Source organism: Notolabrus celidotus, chromosome 16 (assembly GCF_009762535.1).
Source record: "Notolabrus celidotus isolate fNotCel1 chromosome 16, fNotCel1.pri, whole genome shotgun sequence".
Taxonomy (NCBI): Eukaryota; Metazoa; Chordata; class Actinopteri; order Labriformes; family Labridae; genus Notolabrus; species Notolabrus celidotus.
In genome coordinates, this window is record NC_048287.1 from 20,209,748 (window position 1) to 20,229,360 (window position 19,613).

Below are 19,613 nucleotides of genomic sequence, written 5' to 3' on the forward strand. Positions count from 1 at the left end.
TGCCAGTGACCTTTGTTGCTTCTTGCCTCTTTTGTCCCACTTGACCTTGTGCATTTTTTATTAATGTTAAGACTGGGACACCTGCCTGGTGATGTTATTTTCCACATCATTGGAGAATGACCTTAGGTTGAGGTTGTGTTTGTCACCATTGATGTATGCCTTCTTTCATGCCCCTAAGTTGGCTAACGTCTTGGTATAGCAATTTTACGGTTACATTATTCATTATGGTTCTGCAGCCTTGCTAGGATATATCACCTATATTAAATTCTCTTAAAGTTATTTTGACATGGATACACATTTTCTTCTGCAACAAAACATATTCAGTCATTCAGTTCAGTATTCAGTTGCATGCATTTGTCATGCATGTTTGTAGACTTTTGAAAAATTGCATGTTTCCGTTTAAATGCAGTAAATGTATATGTCCATATGTGCAGGATTTTGCTGACTCAATAGACAGGAGTGGTTCTCAATGTACTTTATAAGGCCATTAAGAAAATGTTCCCTCGGAACGCCAACTGAATAAGCCCCGTGGCTTTGACTTTCACTAATCATCTTAGGCAAAGCATGGCTCCCAATGTGCCTGCATGAGAACACTTGTACTGGGCCACAACAAGTGCATGGTGGGTTATCATCAACATAATCCCTCTCATCATTGTCATCATCGTGCAATACTTTGAAATATGTAAGCTCATTATGTTGCTGCTCCTACAGACCATACCCAATGAAGTAAATGTTACAGACTGTAAGGGATTATACTTTGAAATGTAATGTAGCTACTCGTGGTGATCTTTGTTATTTGAATTCCTGCAATGGATTGGGTTGCATGTACACATCATTTGGAAAAAAAACAGCAAAACAACTAAGACACACATAATGCATGCAAAACTATAGGTAGAGAGTATATTTACATGAAACCAAATTTGCATTAAACTTTATGAATAAAGACAAACATTTAGATTGCTGTTACTAAAGTACACATGCACTGAGTAGCTGCACAAACAGCAGCTTCTTTAAAGTACTTGAATGTTTGAAATGCTGCTTTTCTGTTTTCTATTTACATTAACTTTTAACACATAAATTATTATACTGATGTTACAGATAAAGATTTACTGATAGGACAAGATGGCAATAAACTGATTTCTGGGCTTTAGAAACAAAGTAAAGCAGAGATAAAGAGAATCCACAGAATTAAGAAATAAAAAGGATATAGCCTACATGAAACGGGTATTATAATGAAATGTTTATGCATGTTAAGTAAACTAATTAGAAATTAGAAAAATATGAATAATGAACTTACTTTTAATATATTCGGGGTATCATCGTCAACTATCAACCCGTGGATCTGTCAGTAGTTATGTTCACGATGATATTGTGATTTTTGTGTATTTATTTGCTTCTGTACATTTTTTGCACACTAATTGCTGTCCAGGTGCTGGCTCCTGTTTGCCAAGACAACGCGGCTTCCCATTGGTCGCCGCAGCACCATGTGACCAGCAGTCTTGACGTCACGATGAGAGGCTGTGGGAGCTCAGCAGAGAGACTGAACTGCGACTCAGGGAAAAAGCTTGACAGAGTTTGGACTGAGAGCAGCCGGGAAACTCCAGCTCCAGTGTGCCTCCTGCAACCTGTTGCCTACTAGTTGTTGTCTCTGAAACATTGTATCGTTCACTCCAGGTAATGGACTATTAAGAGAGACTTTTAACAAGACATCCCCAGCAAGCAACTTCAACGCGAGGTAAGTTGTCGCTCATGTTGTGTCCGTCCCTCCCTCACAGTTTGTCCGCTTCCTGTTACTTTCTGTGTTTGTTGCTTACAGCTCAGGTGAGATGACTTTCCAGGTTGAAGCTTTCATCTAACAGTTTGAAACTCTTACTTTCACTATGATTCGTCTGTATGATACAGTAGGAATAACCTATTGCACATTTCTCCCACAACAACGTTACAAGATGCGAGCAGCGGATAAAGCTTTACCTAGATGTCTAATCGGATGAGGCTGTTTTTCCTGTCCTAAATGGACCCCCAGGAGAGCCCAGAAGACAAGGCTTTTTGTCTTGTCTTTGTGCACACTCCTTATTTAATTATTGCAGGAGTAAGGACAGGAAGTGAAAAAGGAGTCCAGCTTCCAGCCATGGCTGAGTGAGTTGGGGGTATCTTATTTCAGCAAATACACATCAGTCAAACGAGGGATTAAAGCAGCAGAGAGAGGGAAGCATTATTGCACTGTGAAGAGGCAAGTGGGTTGAAGTTGTTGGTATGGTTTGTGACACTTCTCATCATCTGCCCAATCAAAGTACAGTAACAGTGTATCAGCAGTGAGATGTGCTTTACTTTAAAGTATCTGACAGTGTTAAGAGTTTCAGTCTCTGAAGGTTATGCTCTCAAAAGTCGAAAGGAAGTCAGGGAGTTAGATCAATGCTCAAGAAGATCAGAAAGTCAACAGAAGCAATCTTTTGATTGCAAAACTTAAGTATGGAGCTAAAGAGTCAATTATTTACAGCAAGTATAGCTCTTTAAAGTGAGAACTGTCTTTAATGGCTGCAACTAGCAGGTATTTTCATCATTTGCTTAATTTGTACAATCAATTTCGTGTTGAAAAAGCAACAACCCCTACACAATTTACATGATACCTTTGTTTAGAAATGTTACATTTTAGAATAATTCAATGAAAGCATAAAGTCAGATTTATCATTTGCTCTTAAAAAATGCGCAAAAGCATTTTTTTCACCATCTGCAATCTCAAAGTAAGGCCTGCTTCTGTTTTTGGAACCATAGTCTGAGATTCAGTAAGTATATAAAATGACTTTTTCACAGTGTATAGACAAGAAAAAGTAACAATAGAGAAACAGACACAATTCTAAAAATAGCTTCTGGTTCCAAACTTCAACAGTTTTATGAGCAAAAGAAAATCAGTGTTTTTCTTTCATGTTTTCAACTTAAAAGAAGGACCCAGCAACAAACAGATAGTAGTAAAGCTTACTGCCTTTAAAGTGGTTTGTGTGATAATGATCCCTCACTTAGTAAATGTATGTTCTTTGACTTGTGCCCGGAGGACCACTGCTGATAAACACACACTGGTATCAAGTCTTTGCCATGTGCGAAACAAGTGTTTGACTTGTTTTTCCAAAACTTAAATCAGAAGTTAAGTAAAATACCGGTCCTTGTCTTGGGAAGCCATGACAAGAACATTTCAAAGATCAGTGGAGGTGCTGACCGAAGGGTGGAGTCCAGATAATAGCCCCCTTGGTGTCAAAAGCATCCCTGCAAACATTTCAAGATGCTGAGATCTTACAAATATGCGCTAAGTTTGAACAGATGTTCTATTTTCATCTGCGTGGGTGTGTTGTGGGTTTGTTTTGGGCCAGACTGACCACACTGGCAGCATCCTCTGTAGTTATGCTTGTCTGGGTAACAGCAGTCATTGCTTTTTCAAATTGAATTAAAGCTTTTTCAGAAGAAGCAGGACGGGGAGAGTGATTGGGAGAAAGTGATGATGAGTGGAAGATTACGCCGAATAAAAGATGGAGCAAGAGATCTTTAGATGCTGTGATAAATATTGCAACGGAAATAAACACATCCTGGCCTGTTTCAAAGAAAGTATTTCGGATAGAAAGCTGTGTTTTTGGAGATGCTGTGCAGCAGAAATCTCAAGCAGAGAGGGGTGGGAGGTGTTTAGTCATCAGACAGATTGACATTTCCATCTCCGTAGCCTTTTGTCTTTAAAACACGTTGTTCAGAGAGAGGCACAGTTAGATATTCAGTGCAAAGTAAACAGCAGCCCCCCACTGCAATCAGGGCCTGATTCCTATGAGTGTGTGTGTGTATGTGCATGTGTGTTTGTCCAATCCAGAGTCTGTGTTGCAGCCATGCCTGCCTTCTTGCAGTTGTTGTCAGTGACACTTTTTTTTTTTATCTTGTTCTCATTCGCTGCCTCATAATGGCTTCTCTGTCATGACTGTGGTTTTCTGCAGCGTCTTGACGCACAGAGCTCTCTGGCTGACAATGGGAGCTCATGTGTGCTGCATTATGATGAAGTTGCTGCCTCAGGTTTCTGGCTGAAAGGATGGAGTGGGATGTTAAACAACATTCAGAGAACAAAAGAAGCACTCTAAAGACATCATAAAGGAAACTGTTGTACATTTTTTCTAACTCATAGCTTTTTTTGTTGATTTATATGTATTACAGTCGCTTTGCAAGTTTTGTTGAAGCATTGTACTATATTCAAATTTCACCAATTTAATACGGTGTATTTAGAGGCTGTGTGAATGTGGAAATATAATAAACTCTGACATTAGTTTGAAATAAATAATGAGTATTTCTAGTCTGCATTTAAGATACAGAACCATGCTTGTAGTCGTGTGCAGGGAGCGTTAAAGCTGGATTAGGGTTGAGATTAGAGGTTATATTTAACATCAATTAACCAATTGAAATTGATTGACAATAGTCACCTCAGTCCCTCAGAGTCAAAAGGGTTGTCTTTGTGTGTTCATCAGTCAGACACCAAAGGATATTCTTTCTATTTGGTGATAATGTTGCAATTGTTGATTGCTGTAACCAGCGGCTAACAAGTCCGATTTCCTTTCCCTGACAGCATCAGAACAAATCTTCTGCAGCGGTAGAGCAGCTCAGACCTCGCACCAAATGACACAGGAGATAGAGTTGCAGTCGGAAATTCAAGGAGCCACTAAAACATCCTACACATAACAGAGCTTGGTCATCACGATACTCGAAATTTGAGCTCCAAAGTGCTCCAAAAACTATGCTGTGCTGCAGCAGCGAGTTTGATGAGGGTTTGAAATGTGTTGCTGACTAGACACGTGAGCACCAACATGACTGCAGCTAGCAGATGGTTAGAGACAGTTCCAGATAGATGCATATCCAGGAGTTGAAGAGAGCCAAAATAGTGGAAGTCAGACACCATCAGCTCTTAGATTTAACCCCTCTCTGATGTGGCCACTTTTATCACGCCATAAGTTCAGTTGCTGTCATGCAGCAGTGGACGTTGATCTCGACTTTGGACTCCACATGCTGTGGGATCTCACTAGTGCTGTAAAAAGTCTGAAACCAAGCACTTCTTGAGCTGAGTTTAAATGACCCTTAACACTGGAAAATTAACAGTCTGACATACCAAGCAAGAGATATTGAAAGTAATCACAAGTAATGTTAAAAACCTTACATTTTTGTGCATGAGCAAAAAAGGCAGGACATTTTACAACAAACTAGATGACCAATAATCTTAAAAGTTAATACATAATTTGCATTTTTTTAACTTTCAGTTGGACAAAGCAATATATTGGCTTAATAGATTGCAGGAAGTGAGTGACACTGAATAATGGCTCCAGAAAATTCCAGTGCAGGGCAAATCTGTTCATCATTACTGCTCCATGAAGATGACTGAAAAGTTCAGTTTTTCAGCTTTACTGCTGACCTCAAATGATGAAGTAGAGAAATCAAAAGGAGCAATCTTATTGTAGATCCAAGAATTGCATAAAAAAGCTGTTAACCAGTTTTTTTTAACAGATGTTTTGGTCCTGCTGTAAATCTGTTTCTAACAAACTTCATCATCTTTGAGCTTTTGCCAACTAAGATGATGCAGAGCAGGATAATTGAAGTGACTTGCGTAAATAGCAAAGATAATGATGATGGTGTGTGTTTGTGTGTTTGTGTGTGTGTGTGTGTGTGTGTGTGTGTGGTTAAAATTGGTGTTTTTATATTATCATGGCTGAGGTGAAGCATAATTTGTGTGTGAATTCGAGTTCCAGCTCCTGATGGTCTAACGTTTGCTTTCCTGTGTGGCTGTGAGCATCGGTGCTCTGCAGGCTGGTCACAGTCCAGATCACGTTTCATTATGAATGTATCGTCCATTAAGTCACAACCTGTGAGCGGCTGTCTTTCGTTCACTCTGGCTCTCTGTGGGCCTTATCTCCTGCTCCCTCTGTTCCTGGATTATCTGTCGGACTCTTAGGTCAAGATTTACCTGCAGGATATAAATGCAGACTTCTGCCTGTTACGTAAACAGACAACAAGATGTTCTGGGATGAGAGTCTCGTGGATGGCCTCTGAGCAGCAAACATGAGTGAACTGTTCAGCTAATACAGAATCCCATGTGAACTGTTGAGTGAAGGCTTCACGGTTGTGTTGGAGCTGTCAAGTTGATAGTTAAAAGTAAAACATTACTTGTCAATAGATGCCAAGGTTAGGATATCAAACATTTTTAAAAATGATGATGAGAGGTTTAGCCAAGTAGTTAAATTGCACACCCCATGTACAGAGGCTGTGGAAGCAGGTGGCCCAATATAAGCCTTAAAAAAAATTAGACTGAAGCAAACAGTCCAGAAATTTCTCTAACAGTGGTTTAAGAAAATACTTAAATTCTGAGGCTACACCAGCAACTGTTTTGCTAAAGAACTCAACTTAGTGTTATAGATAAAGCACATTTATATATAAAGCATGCAGCCCAAAGTGCTTCACATTGTAATAAACAGACAGGATATAACAGCAGCAATGAAAACATAAAAGAAGGGCTTCCACAGTTATTGATTTAAAAAATAAATAAAATAATTAAAATAGTACAGTAAAAAATTTAATTACTAGAAGTAGAAAAAGACAAGATAAAACAGACATATAACTAATGTTAAAACTGTGTTAAGAAACGTTGACCAAAGCCTTGAAATTACTCCAAATTAAAAGCCAGTAAAAAAAAACCCATCTGTTTCTACATGCTGAATGCTTTATTATACATTTGTCTTGTTGATTAAGATGAGAAACTTTCTTCTCTTATTTTCATAATGTGCTTTAATATATTCAGCAAAAACACCAGATAGTGATTGGCTCTGGCTGCATTTTTACAGATTGGTAAGTGTTGCATCCTTTTGGTTTTTGGGTTGACATTTAAAGATGGCCACCTGGGGCTTTTTTAAAAAACTATTTTATCAAGAAAATTGAAATGTATAATCTTTAATTATAATTGTGTTTCAGACTTGCAGGATTTACCAATTTAAAAAGAGCTCAAAGGTCTTGTGTCACTAAAACTAAGTATTGCTTTTGTAAATTGGCATGTTTCCATCCCTTGCCCTGCTTTTTGGTTTATATTTGAATGGATAACATTTATATATCACTAGAACAATGACATGTTTTTTGTAAGGTTTTGTGTTATGATTGGATAAGAAGATTCTGTCCAAAGGAAGTGTTGTGTATGGTGCAGCTGTTGATGTTGTCTCACGATACTGTCTTTAGCTGATCATAAATAGGATGTAACAGGACTTGTTGTTGTTGTTCGTAGGTGTTAAATCTGTCACAGGGTCCAGCAGGTTGATCTTGTATGTACAGTCAGTGTTTGACAGCCTGTTCTCTGTAGGATTATACCTGCACACTGGTCTCTATCTCAGGCCTGTTCTCCGCTCAGACGCTCTCAGAAGGTTAAAACAGTCGACGCCTGGTGTTCGCTGGCTAAGTCCTGACCTCAGGAGATGGTTCAAGGAGGTAGAAACTGGCCTCACCATGTGACCTGTCCACTAGTCAAAGTCTCTGTTATGTAACAGAGCCACTGCAGGTCTGCCAGCAGCAGGTAAGAGTCTTAGCAGTTAATTGTGGGCTGTGATCTCTGAGAGACAGAAATAGACCTCTTCTTAGGGTGACTATTTGAAAGGATGTTCAGTAGAGGTCTGAGCTCTCATCTTATCGACAACTCTTTAAAAACACACTTAAACCATCATCCGAGACTGAGTGGGGAGGGCTCAAAATGTTGTGTCACAGGAATTTGTCCACTCTCACATCACCTCAGGAGAGCACTGCATGCATGAAGCAGCTTTGGGTTTTGCTTTAGCTTTTGTTCAGTTATAGAGTATAGTTGTCAACAGTGAAGTCATAGCTCACCTGTGCGTCTGTGGACTGTGGGAGGAAACACAAACCCACAGGGAGCAACATGCAAAAACGACATGAACTGCACCCAGCAGAGGTGCAGATTAAAAACTGAAGAGAAGAATAACACCTTGTCTGAAATGAAACATGCTTGAATTGATCTGTTCTGCTCCTAACCAGTATCACTGCTGCTTTAAAGATATTATTCTTAATGACTGGAAACATCCACAGCTAATGGAGGAAGCTGAAGGAATCAGTCCGAGATAGGGAAGAGTGAGTAAGGGATGATGCACGTCAATAGGCTAAGGTTAGGAGTCAAGTCAGGGATCGCCGCTTCAAGGACTGAAGCCTTTGTACATGGGGCATCAAATTGTATTTATTTATCTAGTTATTTATTTGTTTATTTATTAATTTACTTATTTACTTATTTATTTATTTACTTTTTACGTTACATTTTTTTTGTCTTTTAAACCTTTATTTGTAGAGGGGCCGCAGGCTGGAATCAAACCCAGGCAGTCCGCTATATGGGAGAACCACTGATCCATTCGGTCAAGCCTGTGCACACACATCAATTAGTTTTTGAAGTTTTACTTTGTTGTTGAAGAAAAAAAACTTTCATTTACTTTCTTTTTTCATGTAGCCCAAAGTGCTCTGAATAATAAAAGATTGGATAGAAAAAAACCCCAATAAACTTTATTGATTCCACAGGAATGAGGATGGAAACAGAAGTCTTTACATGGGATGTGTTCCGCCTCATTAATGTGTAACACGTCTGTGTGTATCAGGACCCCAGCTCAAATCAAACCACTTAACACAGAATGTTTCATTGTGTGCTCCTCTGAATCAAAGATGCTGTGTTTACTGAAATGCTTTTGGCAGTGGTTAACAGACGTCAGATAAAAGAAGAACAAGAGTGATTGTCGTCAAGACAACAACACGGCCCCAGTAATTATTGGAGTCCTCCGAAAAATCCATTTAGAAAATAAAAATGAGAAATGAGAACTCAAACTGCACAGCATGAGTCCTGATCACTGCATCAGATCAGAGTTTATGAATGAAGTGAGGGAAGGTAGTCAGGATGGCGTCAACTGGTTGATCAGCAGATGTGTGCGAGTGTGTGTCTGAATGCAGAGTGTTTGACTAAGTCATTTCTGTGCTATTAGAATGTGTTGTGATGTTCAACAAAGTATAAGTTTGTTGGTAGTTCTTACTTATGTTCTTCTGTGGGGGAGTGTTAAGCCACTGTGTGATTGTTGTGTTCTTGTGGCAATATCAGAGTCGTCTTCCTCTCTCTGTCTTTTATTCTACTATGCTAATTTCCATGTGTTTATATCACATGTTTAAGTACTTCATTGTGTATTTGAGTATTTAATATTGAGATATGTGTGTGGTTTAAGGCAACTGAAGACACATTTTCCCTGATTAGATAAAAAAGGTGAAGGTAAATATTACTTTATGTAAACTTTCTGATTTACGTTTTTCCCACAGAATTCCTATCTGAACCTGTTAAACATTCATTTGTTAAATGGATACTTCTTTGCTGACTTGTTTTGATTTTAAAAACAATGTAAAAACAAAATAATTGTTGCTCAGACAGGCTCACTAGAGTGATGAGGCTTACCTTGACATGAAAATGTGAAAATGGAAAATGGCAGGGATAATGTCTGCTGTTAAAAAAAACAACCAAAAAACCTGGAGCACATTCAGTCAGAAACACTGAGCACCACTGTGCTATTGTTTTCTGGTTGAACTGCATGTTTCCCTGGAGCTCTGTTTGAAAATGAGCAGTATTAAAGTAATATTGGCTTGTGCAAAAACACAATCGACGAGACCTTTGGCAGAAATAAAGGTTGACTTCTAAGTCAGCAGCATTTCTAACATACAGAGCGACTCTGCAGTAGTTTATGAGAGGTTTGCAGTAGCTCAGTTAACCCTTTTTGTTCCAGACTTCATTCTTAGTTATTTATATATTTATCAGTTAATTTTGGGGCTTTTATTCCTTTGTGGCAAGATGATATGACAGTGGATAGAGCAGGAAACAGGGAGACTGAACAGGGAATAGCATGTGGTCAAGGGCCGCATGTTGGAATTGAATCCCAGCCGCTCACTTCGAGGACGATAGCCTCTATAAATGAGCTATTTAACCACTAGGATTTAACCGGTGCCCCGCTTCAGTCTCATTTAAAGGCACACACACACTCCTCTCACACATGCTCCTCTCGCCGCTGCTGTGTTCTGACGGAGGGGTAATGAGTGTGTAAACAGGTGTTAATCTACACCTCTCATGCTGCTCTAGCATTCTCACTTCAATTGATGTGGACCGTAGGCAACAGCAGGGGACGCTTTTTAGAGGTGGCTGCCACATTGCCAGAGCTTATTGTTTACTCTGAGTTAATTAAAGGATTATAAGAGGCCATTTATGCAACATGGGAGCGTGAAATAAAGGCAGGGGAAGACTGAGGCCTTGCATTAGCTTTTAACAAAACTAATGGAAATACAAAACAGAGGCTAATTACTTAAACTGCAACAACAGCTTTGCTTAAAATGTTGAATAGGTTTGTGTAAAATCATCCTGCATCTGCTGTATGTTTGTCTGTTTTAAAGTATTTCCTGTTTTATTGTCACTGCACCTCTATTCAAGTGAAATCCATTCACTGAAGCACCCACTTCCCAGGGTTATTGGCACCTTCTTTCCAATCCTCATCGATTCATAAATGGATTAGCTAAAAGGGACAGCATTAGACATGTCACATGCGATCAAAAACAGTCTTTACTTTAAATACAGTGCTGTATTATATCTAAATGTAACTATTAAGTGTTGAATTGCTAATAATAATGCTTTAGACAAGAGGTTAACTGATACAACACTTGTTTGTGTCCCTGAACCATTCAGTGATTCATTCCGTTCATATTTTTTTAGCTCTGGAGTCTCTCAAAGCAAATTAAAGAGACCACAAACATTTCCCCGAAACCCAGATTATGCAGATCGTTCCCTCCTTTCCTGGAATAAGCTACCTGTACGGTCATTTTCTTTGCCCTGACCTGACATGGCTGATTTGTATCTGTCATTATCCTCGCCTAAGCTTAGAATAGCGTCCCTCTTGTCTTTAACCAGGAGAGCTCAGCAGCAGCTAGAAGGGAAAGTGCTAAGAGCATTAGTTGCAGGGTTAGATGATGAACCGCATCCTCTGTTGACTGTTACAGCTCCCCGTTCACTCTCTGCAACAGCTTGTTTTGGTCCGGAGGATTGTGGATATACTCATGGATGGCAATAAAAGTAATTGGACTCTGCTGTTTGACTGTCTCTTTTGTGCAGCTTTTATTTCAGAGGCCTCATCAAAACTTGAATGGGGTCAATAAAGCATCTCAATTTTCTATAGGGAGGATGTGAATGTTTAGAGACATGAGTGTTGAAGTAGCTGCAGGAAACGGAAGGTGCATCCGCAGTGATGTACACCTACACCGCGTTCATTGAGCTTATCAGCTTTAACACTGAAGCGGTGGCTGTGGTGTTGCGTCTGTGGTGGCTGTGCAGCATGAAGAATTTGGTAGTCTGATGCTGGAGGTGCAGAGGAGATATAACTCTGCAAGATCACATACTCCACTTTATCTCTGCGTTTTTATCTGTAACACCTGAGGTGTTGCTTTTTATGTTGTTTGCATTTTTTCATAAGATGTCAGAAAAGTGAAGTGCTTTACGATACAGACATCATAGAGGCATACACAAGACTGTCAACTAGATGATTGTTGTGAAGAGAAAACAGTGAAAGTGAAACTAATCCTTCAGGGATCAGGTAAAAACTGTCACACAAGCTTTAAGATAATCTCTTTGTGATGTTAACAGCTCAAGTACATCTAATGTTAGGGCACTCTTACTTCCAACACAGAAGTAATGTCTTGAAAGCATTGTAGTGAGTAGATGAAGGTTCAAGGTGCCAACATTTCCCAGGATACATAATTTGCATAATCAAATATTTTTTCTTCCCTTAAAGGTTAAAGTTGTTGTAAATAATCAAAACACTTCTGATGCTCATAGTTAGACATTTTTTCAAACATTTTGGATCAGCCTCTGCCTCTATATGGACTGTTTTGTATCTATAAGCTCAGAGTTTTTCTCCAGCCTTGCAGTCTACTGTTTATTTTGGTGCACCTTGTTTTTAAAGCAGTTAAGGTGCTGGAGCTAAAAGAAAGCAAAAGCTTGTCAAATGTTAGTGATGTGTTTATAACTTGTTCTACAGCTGCCAGTGGACACTAAGTGCATGTTGCAGCTTCACACTTTATTTTTGGTGTCTTGTGAGTGGATTTATTTTGCCTTAAAGCAAAGTAAAAAATTGTGGTTAAAAGACTAAAAGCTGCTTCTGCTTCTGCAGATAATCTATCTATTTAATGTCTCAAAGTGCTTTATGAATGCAAGTTCTTTCTTCTCACATCTGGCCGTTCTCCAGTGTACACTCTGTCTCTTCTTTTTAGAGACTCTCTTGGTTTTTTCAGATAATTTCTCACAACCTTTCTCTCTCTCTCTCTCTCTCCCTTCCTCTCTCTCTCTTCCCTCCTCCCTGTCCACAGTCTAAATCGCCGCTGTCCTCACATCACCCACAGCCTCCCAACAGAAGCAGCGACCATGGGCAAACAGAACAGCAAGCTCCGTCCCGACGTCATGCAGGACCTGATGGACAACACGGACTTCACCGAGCACGAGATCACCGAGTGGTACAAGGGCTTCTTGAGGGATTGCCCCAGCGGTGCACTCTCCATGGAGGAGTTCAAGAAGATCTACGCCAACTTTTTCCCTTACGGAGACGCCTCCAAGTTCGCCGAGCACGTCTTCCGCACATTTGACGCCAACGGTGATGGGACTATAGATTTCAGGGAGTTCATCATCGCCCTGAGTGTGACCTCTCGTGGTCGGCTGGACCAGAAGCTGAAGTGGGCGTTCAGTATGTACGACCTGGACGGGAACGGTTACATTAGCAAGGCAGAGATGCTGGAGATTGTAACGGTGGGTTTGCTGCTTGAATTTTTGCCCATTTTGCTTGACTTCACTCTGTTTTTCATCCTCCCTAACAGACTTTCTCCATCTCCTGCTCTAAGAGCCCTCAGTCTCAGTGTCAGTGTCACTCAGTCAGTGACCATTGCATGCTATCATGGTAACATCATATTCCTCAGTCCCTACACTGCTCCTGCAGCGTAATGGTTTGCTCAGCCATCCACACCAGCTGCTGCACCATATATCCATCTGCCTCAGAGATCTGCATGATGTGACTGCAGGAGAACCAGCTGCTGTGTAATTTTAGAAACCAGCAGTTTCTCTCAGGCCCTCAGACGTCTCTAAAAAAGAGCCGGCTGCGGTGTATTTCTAGATAGGGAGAGGTTGCTCCTCTGATCCTCGTATTGACTCAGCACTTGTCTTGTCACTGTGTGGTTCTGGGAAATGCACTCCCCCCCTTCACTCATCAACCAATGTTTCTATACAACAAAGAGTCTCACATACAGTAAGCTCTCTAATTGGATAATGGATCAGACTTCTGCTGCAGCTTCTAACACGCACACACAGGCAGCGCAATCCCCTACACATGCTGTTACATCACACTTCATGGTGCTAAATTGAGCAAAGTGCCAAAGAGTGTCTAATCCTATTGTCTAAGCTAGAGCTCTTTTGTTCATGTGACAGGATGCCTTGATACTTACAGTCAGTCCAGATTACCTGCAATACAGAGCTCCATATGATGACTGTTTGCACTGTTTATGTCAGCTTTAGTTATTTTTTCATTGCCACAAATATTTCCTAAAGTGTTCAATAATTGCACACTGGATGTTCTTGTTTTTTGGTGGGGATATATCATTTTGAACTTTACTTTGTTAGTTTTATAACAAATAAATCAAAGAGCAACAGGGTCATGATGAGTGAGGCTTGACATCATACATGATTTGTCCTTTTCTAGAAGAGGAAACAGGAAAAGAAGCTGTGTTACTCAACACTATGAAAGTAATTATATATCTTACACTACATAAAGAGCAAACTAACTCAACTCAACTTTATTTACAGTTGTGCTCATAAGTGTACATACCCTGGCAGAATTTATGGTTTCTTGGGTAGTTTCTGTTGTCTTTATGATATAAAAAGAGTAAACACAGTTGTTTGATTAAAAACTTAGCTTCACCCAACCATTAACCATGAGTGAAAAAAAAGTTTTTCTCTGAAAAATTGCCAAAAAAATCACAAATTCTGCCAGGGTATGTAAACTTATGAGCACGACTGTATATAGCACATTTCATACATACATGCAGCCCAAAGTGCTTTAAAAAAAAAAGAACAGATATACAAAAAACGAAAGAAATGGGTAAGATAATACAGGACATAGTGTTAAGAAAAAATACTTGAAAGTAAAAGCAGTACAGTAAAAATAAGTTAAAGTTAAGAAGATCCAATAAATATAAGATATAAATTGATAACTACATAAATAAGAGAAATAAATGACAAGGGAGGGCAGTGAGGTTAAACACGAGGAGAAGATAAAGATGCACGATCATCGAGTCAATCATTATCTCTATAGCGACAGGATTAAACACTCAGGTGTCTAAAATAACAACAAAGCCTGATCCTGTTGGTGTCTCTTGCATCACTTTACAGGAAATACTTCAACTTTATTTCACTAACACAAAAGTATTTTTACTCATTAATATTAAACCGTGGATTTTTAAAATGCCCAATAAACCAGGATCAAAATAATCTAGAAGAAACAAACTCTAACATGACAGAAACAGTCATGCAGTGTTTGCACTGGCAGGGGATTTGATCTGCTAACAGTTGCAGCAGATGCTTGATGTGATTTATTTTAGATACGATAGTTAACTTAGTTTTCCTCTGTGTTATCATCTGAAATACAGTCATCAAAGCAGCAAAGAAATAATAAAAACATGATGTCAAGATCTTTATTGTGTATGCCTATGCTTCCCTATTATTGCAGATAAATCTATTGGTTGATCAACAGAAATGTTATGCATTATAATAAGCCTAGAGAAAACATTCCTCCTCCTCAAAGACTGCTTATTTATGTCTCTTGATATGTTAGTTATGTTGTATTAATTAGTTAGTTATATGTTACTACTTGAGCTGCATCTCTCAGACATGAACACATCCTGTTTCCAGTACAAGAGCCGTAAATAAATGAGAGTAATCCTTTATCTTTCTTCCTCGTAGAAGAGATAACGTAATGGACTGATGGGTCTTATCTTAATTTCAATAAGACTTTCTTTTAACTTCCTGTTCTCAGCAACAAATCAGCTGAAGCAGAATACTTTTGTATATGAAACTTTCTGTTTCATTTCTGGCAGCAATAATCAACATGAAGCATGATCAGACTGTTTGCTCTTCTATCATCTTTGTGTCTCCAGTGTGTCACACGTGTAAACTGTTTAGGTTTTGATTAAGAGATGTACTTCTAAGATTCACGAAAGACGATAACACTGCAAGGTGACCGTGTCAAGGGAAGAAGTGTGTATGTTCAGATGCAATCAGAAACTTGTTAAGTTTGATTTTCTGTGATTTGATTTCTCACGCTGTTTTCTCTCCGTCCTCAGGCTATTTACAAGATGGTGTCCTCTGTGATGAAGATGCCTGAGGATGAGTCAACACCTGAGAAGCGCACAGATAAGATCTTCAGGCAGATGGACACAAATAGAGATGGTGAGCTTTCCTCTGGCTGCCTGTCACTTTACAGAAATGTTTCCCAGTTACCAGCTGTAATTTTTTTTGAAGAATTTAACTTAATGTTGCTAAAAACTCTGAGCGATTAAGATCATTAGTTTTATTCTGTTGGTTCTGCAGCATTTTTTTCCCCCCAGCTTTTCAGATTGAACACACATAATTAGAGCATCAAACCAGTCCACTTTGCCTCAAGTGTCAGGCACCTTAAACATTCTAATAACACATTAATGCTTTTAAATGACTTCTATAAATGAGCGGATAATGATTTAGATCTCAGCTCAGGAAAAGGATGAGGGTACAATTAAAAGTTAGAGAATGCTGAAAAATGCCCAAATTATCACAAGGCTTGCAAACATCTCATCACATAAAAAAAACCCAACAACAACAGACAGTAGTGCGTCTGACAACACTGGTCAAATGCTCTAGATGTACATTAGTAATTCAAGCAAAACAGGAACTAAAAAAGGTTCCCACATCACCCCCATTTTAGCTCATCTACACTGGCTGCCTGTTGATTTTAGGATTGATTTTAAGATACTTTTACTGACTTTTAAAGCACAACACGGACTTGCCCCTCTATATGAGCTTTTATCCCCCTACAAACCTGGAGGCAGTCTGAGCTCCTTTGGCAGTGCTCTCTTAGCTGTTCCAAGGACCCGATTGAAAACCAAAGGGGACAGGGCGTTTTCAATCGGGACTCCACACTCTAGAACAGCCTGCCAGAGGAGATCAGACTTGCAGAATCAGTCCCTTGTTTTATGTCATTACTCAAGACACATTTTTACAGAAAAGCTTTTATTGTGTGATTTTATTTAATTTTAACTCCTTTTTTAAGGGTCTGTTTTATAAGCTTGCATGCTTTTGAGTTTTTATTTCATTTTATTGTTTACCGCTCCATTTTGCTTTGCACTTCTTCTTGTTTTTATTTCCCACTGTGAAGCACTTTGTTACCTGTATTGAAAAGTGCTATATAAATAAAGTTTTATTATTATAAAAGAAAAGACTTGTTATGAATACTCTTTAAATCTGATTCCATCTCCTTCTTGTCTCTTTTCCAGGTAAACTATCCCTTGAGGAGTTTGTTGAGGGAGCAAAGAACGACCCCTCCATCGTGCGGCTGCTTCAGTGTGATCCCAGCAGTGCTGGGCAGTAAATACCTGGACTTTTTTCCTTTTACAGTTTAATTATTGAACACATCTTCAAAATCCACCCAAGCTGACCCACCTGAGATTACTGACATTTAATCACTTGAGCTATAGAGGCACATGCACCAACATGCAAGCACACAAGTATCTATTTAAGTATAGACATCATGCAACATGCTACAAATACCACATATAATGTTTCAGACGCCCACAAGCACATACTGTACATGTGCCTCTACGTCAGGTCAAAATCTGCAGACAACAAGGGTCTTTGATACGGTACAAATATAACCTAAAGGACTGAAATCCCATCAAAGACTTGTTCAACACTGAATCAAAGCCGTGCTGTCTTCGTCTCAGAGGACAGCTAACATGGATAATCCAACAGATTTGTGAGGTACACTGAGCCGAATCCAAGTTCGCTGTCTCTTTTTATGCTTTTATTTGTTGTTTTTAATGCATTGTCCTCTACTCAAGGGGAATCATGCTCATGTTTTGTTTCACTTTAACTGACTCGGGTTGTTGATGGCGACAGACAGACCTTTCCTCAGAGTATTGCAGTCAAACTCGACTTCTGCACTGGATGAAATGAAGTATGTGAGTCTGGGATGAGTGTTCACAGCTCACAGTATGGCTCATGTAGACCGGTCTGGGTAATTTAGTTTTTTAACTGTTGAAGAATTTTTGAAAAGGATGACTTTTTTTATGTGTATTTTGGAAGAATGTTACAGCAAACCAAAACTGACTCAGAGTTCTTATTGAAGGGGAATATTTTGACTACAGATTTCAAGCATCTGTTCTTTTTGAAAGTGACTTTTTATGCCAAGTTCTGTGTCCACACACAAAAACACACACAAACATTAACACTTTTATTTTAGTGATGAACACATGAACTTGACATATGCATATAAACTGAGCTGTGATTTATTTTTCTTCAACTATGATTGAACAAGCGTATCAGTAAAAACAAAAAAAATTAGATGTTATATGAATATATAGTATGTACTTATATATTCTTTTACTCTGTTTCTCTGTGATAACATTGTGGTGATTTGCCACAATCTAATGTTTCATTTTTTTGACGTATAAATTATTGGAATGTGATGATAAACAATTTATTTTCTTTTACTTGACAAATACGATATGAAAGAAAGTTGTACAGTATATTCACTCATATTTATGCTAGAGAAGATAAAAAGGAGAGGACCACACATATTGCTATTGTTTTTTTTCATCCTGACAGAGAAAATTACAGTAGATCTCAGTTTGATTTCAAGCCAGAAACCATCAGCAGTCTTTGTTTTTCCTGAAAAGTGCTGCAAGAGTGATGTTATTTCTTCAAATTGGCATCTTTCAACATCTCCTGACAAAAGCTGCTGGGTATTTTTCTTTTTCAAATAACAGCTCTCCTGCAAACAAGAGTATAATTCCTGCTGATTTGGCTCAGCAAGACACCGCTCACAAGCATCACTTAAGTGGATTTAAAGTGTAATTGCATTGCTGAAGAAAAAAGCTAGTGTTAGCAGTTAAACAAACCACATCACTGGCACAATAATTTAACTTCTTCTACATTAAGCTTCTAATTTCTCTGAAATTTGGCTCAGAATATTTAATCTTTCCAACCACCATTGGGGTCTCATAGCAGCAACCAGTTATGCTAACAATCCAATAAAGCTTCTCAAGTAAGATACATTCTGGCATTCTCTATATAGTAGAAAAAACCCTAAGCTCGTATGAGTTGGACAGACATCTTGCCACATTGCAATACATGATAACCTACTGACTTAGAGATGTGGGAGTCAGAGGGGCAAATATGCTAACTGCCATGTTTAGGACTCATCCGTCTCATCACTGTACAGAATATAAACAGGAGAAAACCTAATGGTGCACGCATTGTTACAGTCCAATGTTACCATTTACAAAACTCATCTTTTGCGCAAATGTGACTTAAAAAACAAACAGGATAGTTTGACAGTTTGAGTGCTTCTGTGTTCACAGAGATTACTGATATTTTCATTTTATGACTCACAGTCATAGACACTTAACTGACAGAACAAAGCACTGACCTTGGTAGTGAGAAACAACAGCATCCACCAAACCTTATTGTGTTTTTGCAGGATTTTCTGAGAGCTCCATTCTGTTCTGCTTTCATTTACACCTACTTGGCCCTGCTAATCTGAAGACGCCATGATATCATACAGCTAATTACAGGCAGGAAACTGATGACTGGGAGGAGGGGGGGATAAAACTGTTGTATAAATCTCTGGGCTTCTGCACATTTGAAGTAGGTGTTCTGGTACTTCAGTCCCACATTTCAATTCAATAGCATCTTGTGGTCAAGTGCCAAATATAGATGAATTAAATGACAAAAGAGAACAGTATTGTATCCATTTATACTGTACAGTTGTTACCTGTCGAACAAAAAACTTTGTCACTGTATCATTTTGTAGATTTTATATTGTTAACTTGCATAATGTGTTCTGTGTAGAATGTCCATTTTGTTATTCAAATAAAAACAAGATGGGATTACCACATGTCATTGAGTTATTTAAAGCCCATTTTCTGATTTTGAAATCCAGCATTCTCATTAAGACTGTGTAATAAATGTTTCCTCATACATTATCTTCAAGGTAAAATATTGAATGTGTCCAACAACGGATTCACATCCAAAAAACCTGCTTAAATAGTGACATTCCTATCATGTATGGAGAAGTGCTTTATAAATAAAGTATTATTGTTGTTATTATTAGTATTAGTATTAGTATTAGTATTAGTATTACAAGGAGTAGTAGTAATATGTTGGATGCTAATTGGTAATTTTTGGCATGGTAGAGGGCTTAAAAACATGTTCAGATTGTAATCAAGGAGCCTAACTACACAGCCAACGCCAACAGAGAAATGTT

General features: G+C 38.7%; 1 protein-coding gene across 2 annotated transcripts; it reads left to right on the forward strand.

The window, feature by feature from the left end:
* The first annotated feature begins 1,490 nt into the window (after positions 1–1,490).
* On the forward strand, positions 1,491–17,923 carry ncaldb (neurocalcin delta b). 2 transcript variants are annotated; one of them, XM_034705231.1, is made up of 4 exons: positions 1,491–1,735; positions 12,424–12,856; positions 15,439–15,544; positions 16,624–17,923. In XM_034705231.1, exons 2-4 carry the CDS (start codon positions 12,479–12,481, stop codon positions 16,716–16,718), a joined length of 579 nt encoding a protein of 192 aa, XP_034561122.1. In that variant the 5' UTR covers positions 1,491–1,735; positions 12,424–12,478; the 3' UTR covers positions 16,719–17,923. The 2 variants fall into 2 exon arrangements, with proteins under 2 accessions (XP_034561122.1, XP_034561123.1); XM_034705232.1 differs by having other exon boundaries at positions 12,457–12,856.
* Positions 17,924–19,613: the final 1,690 nt, after the last annotated feature.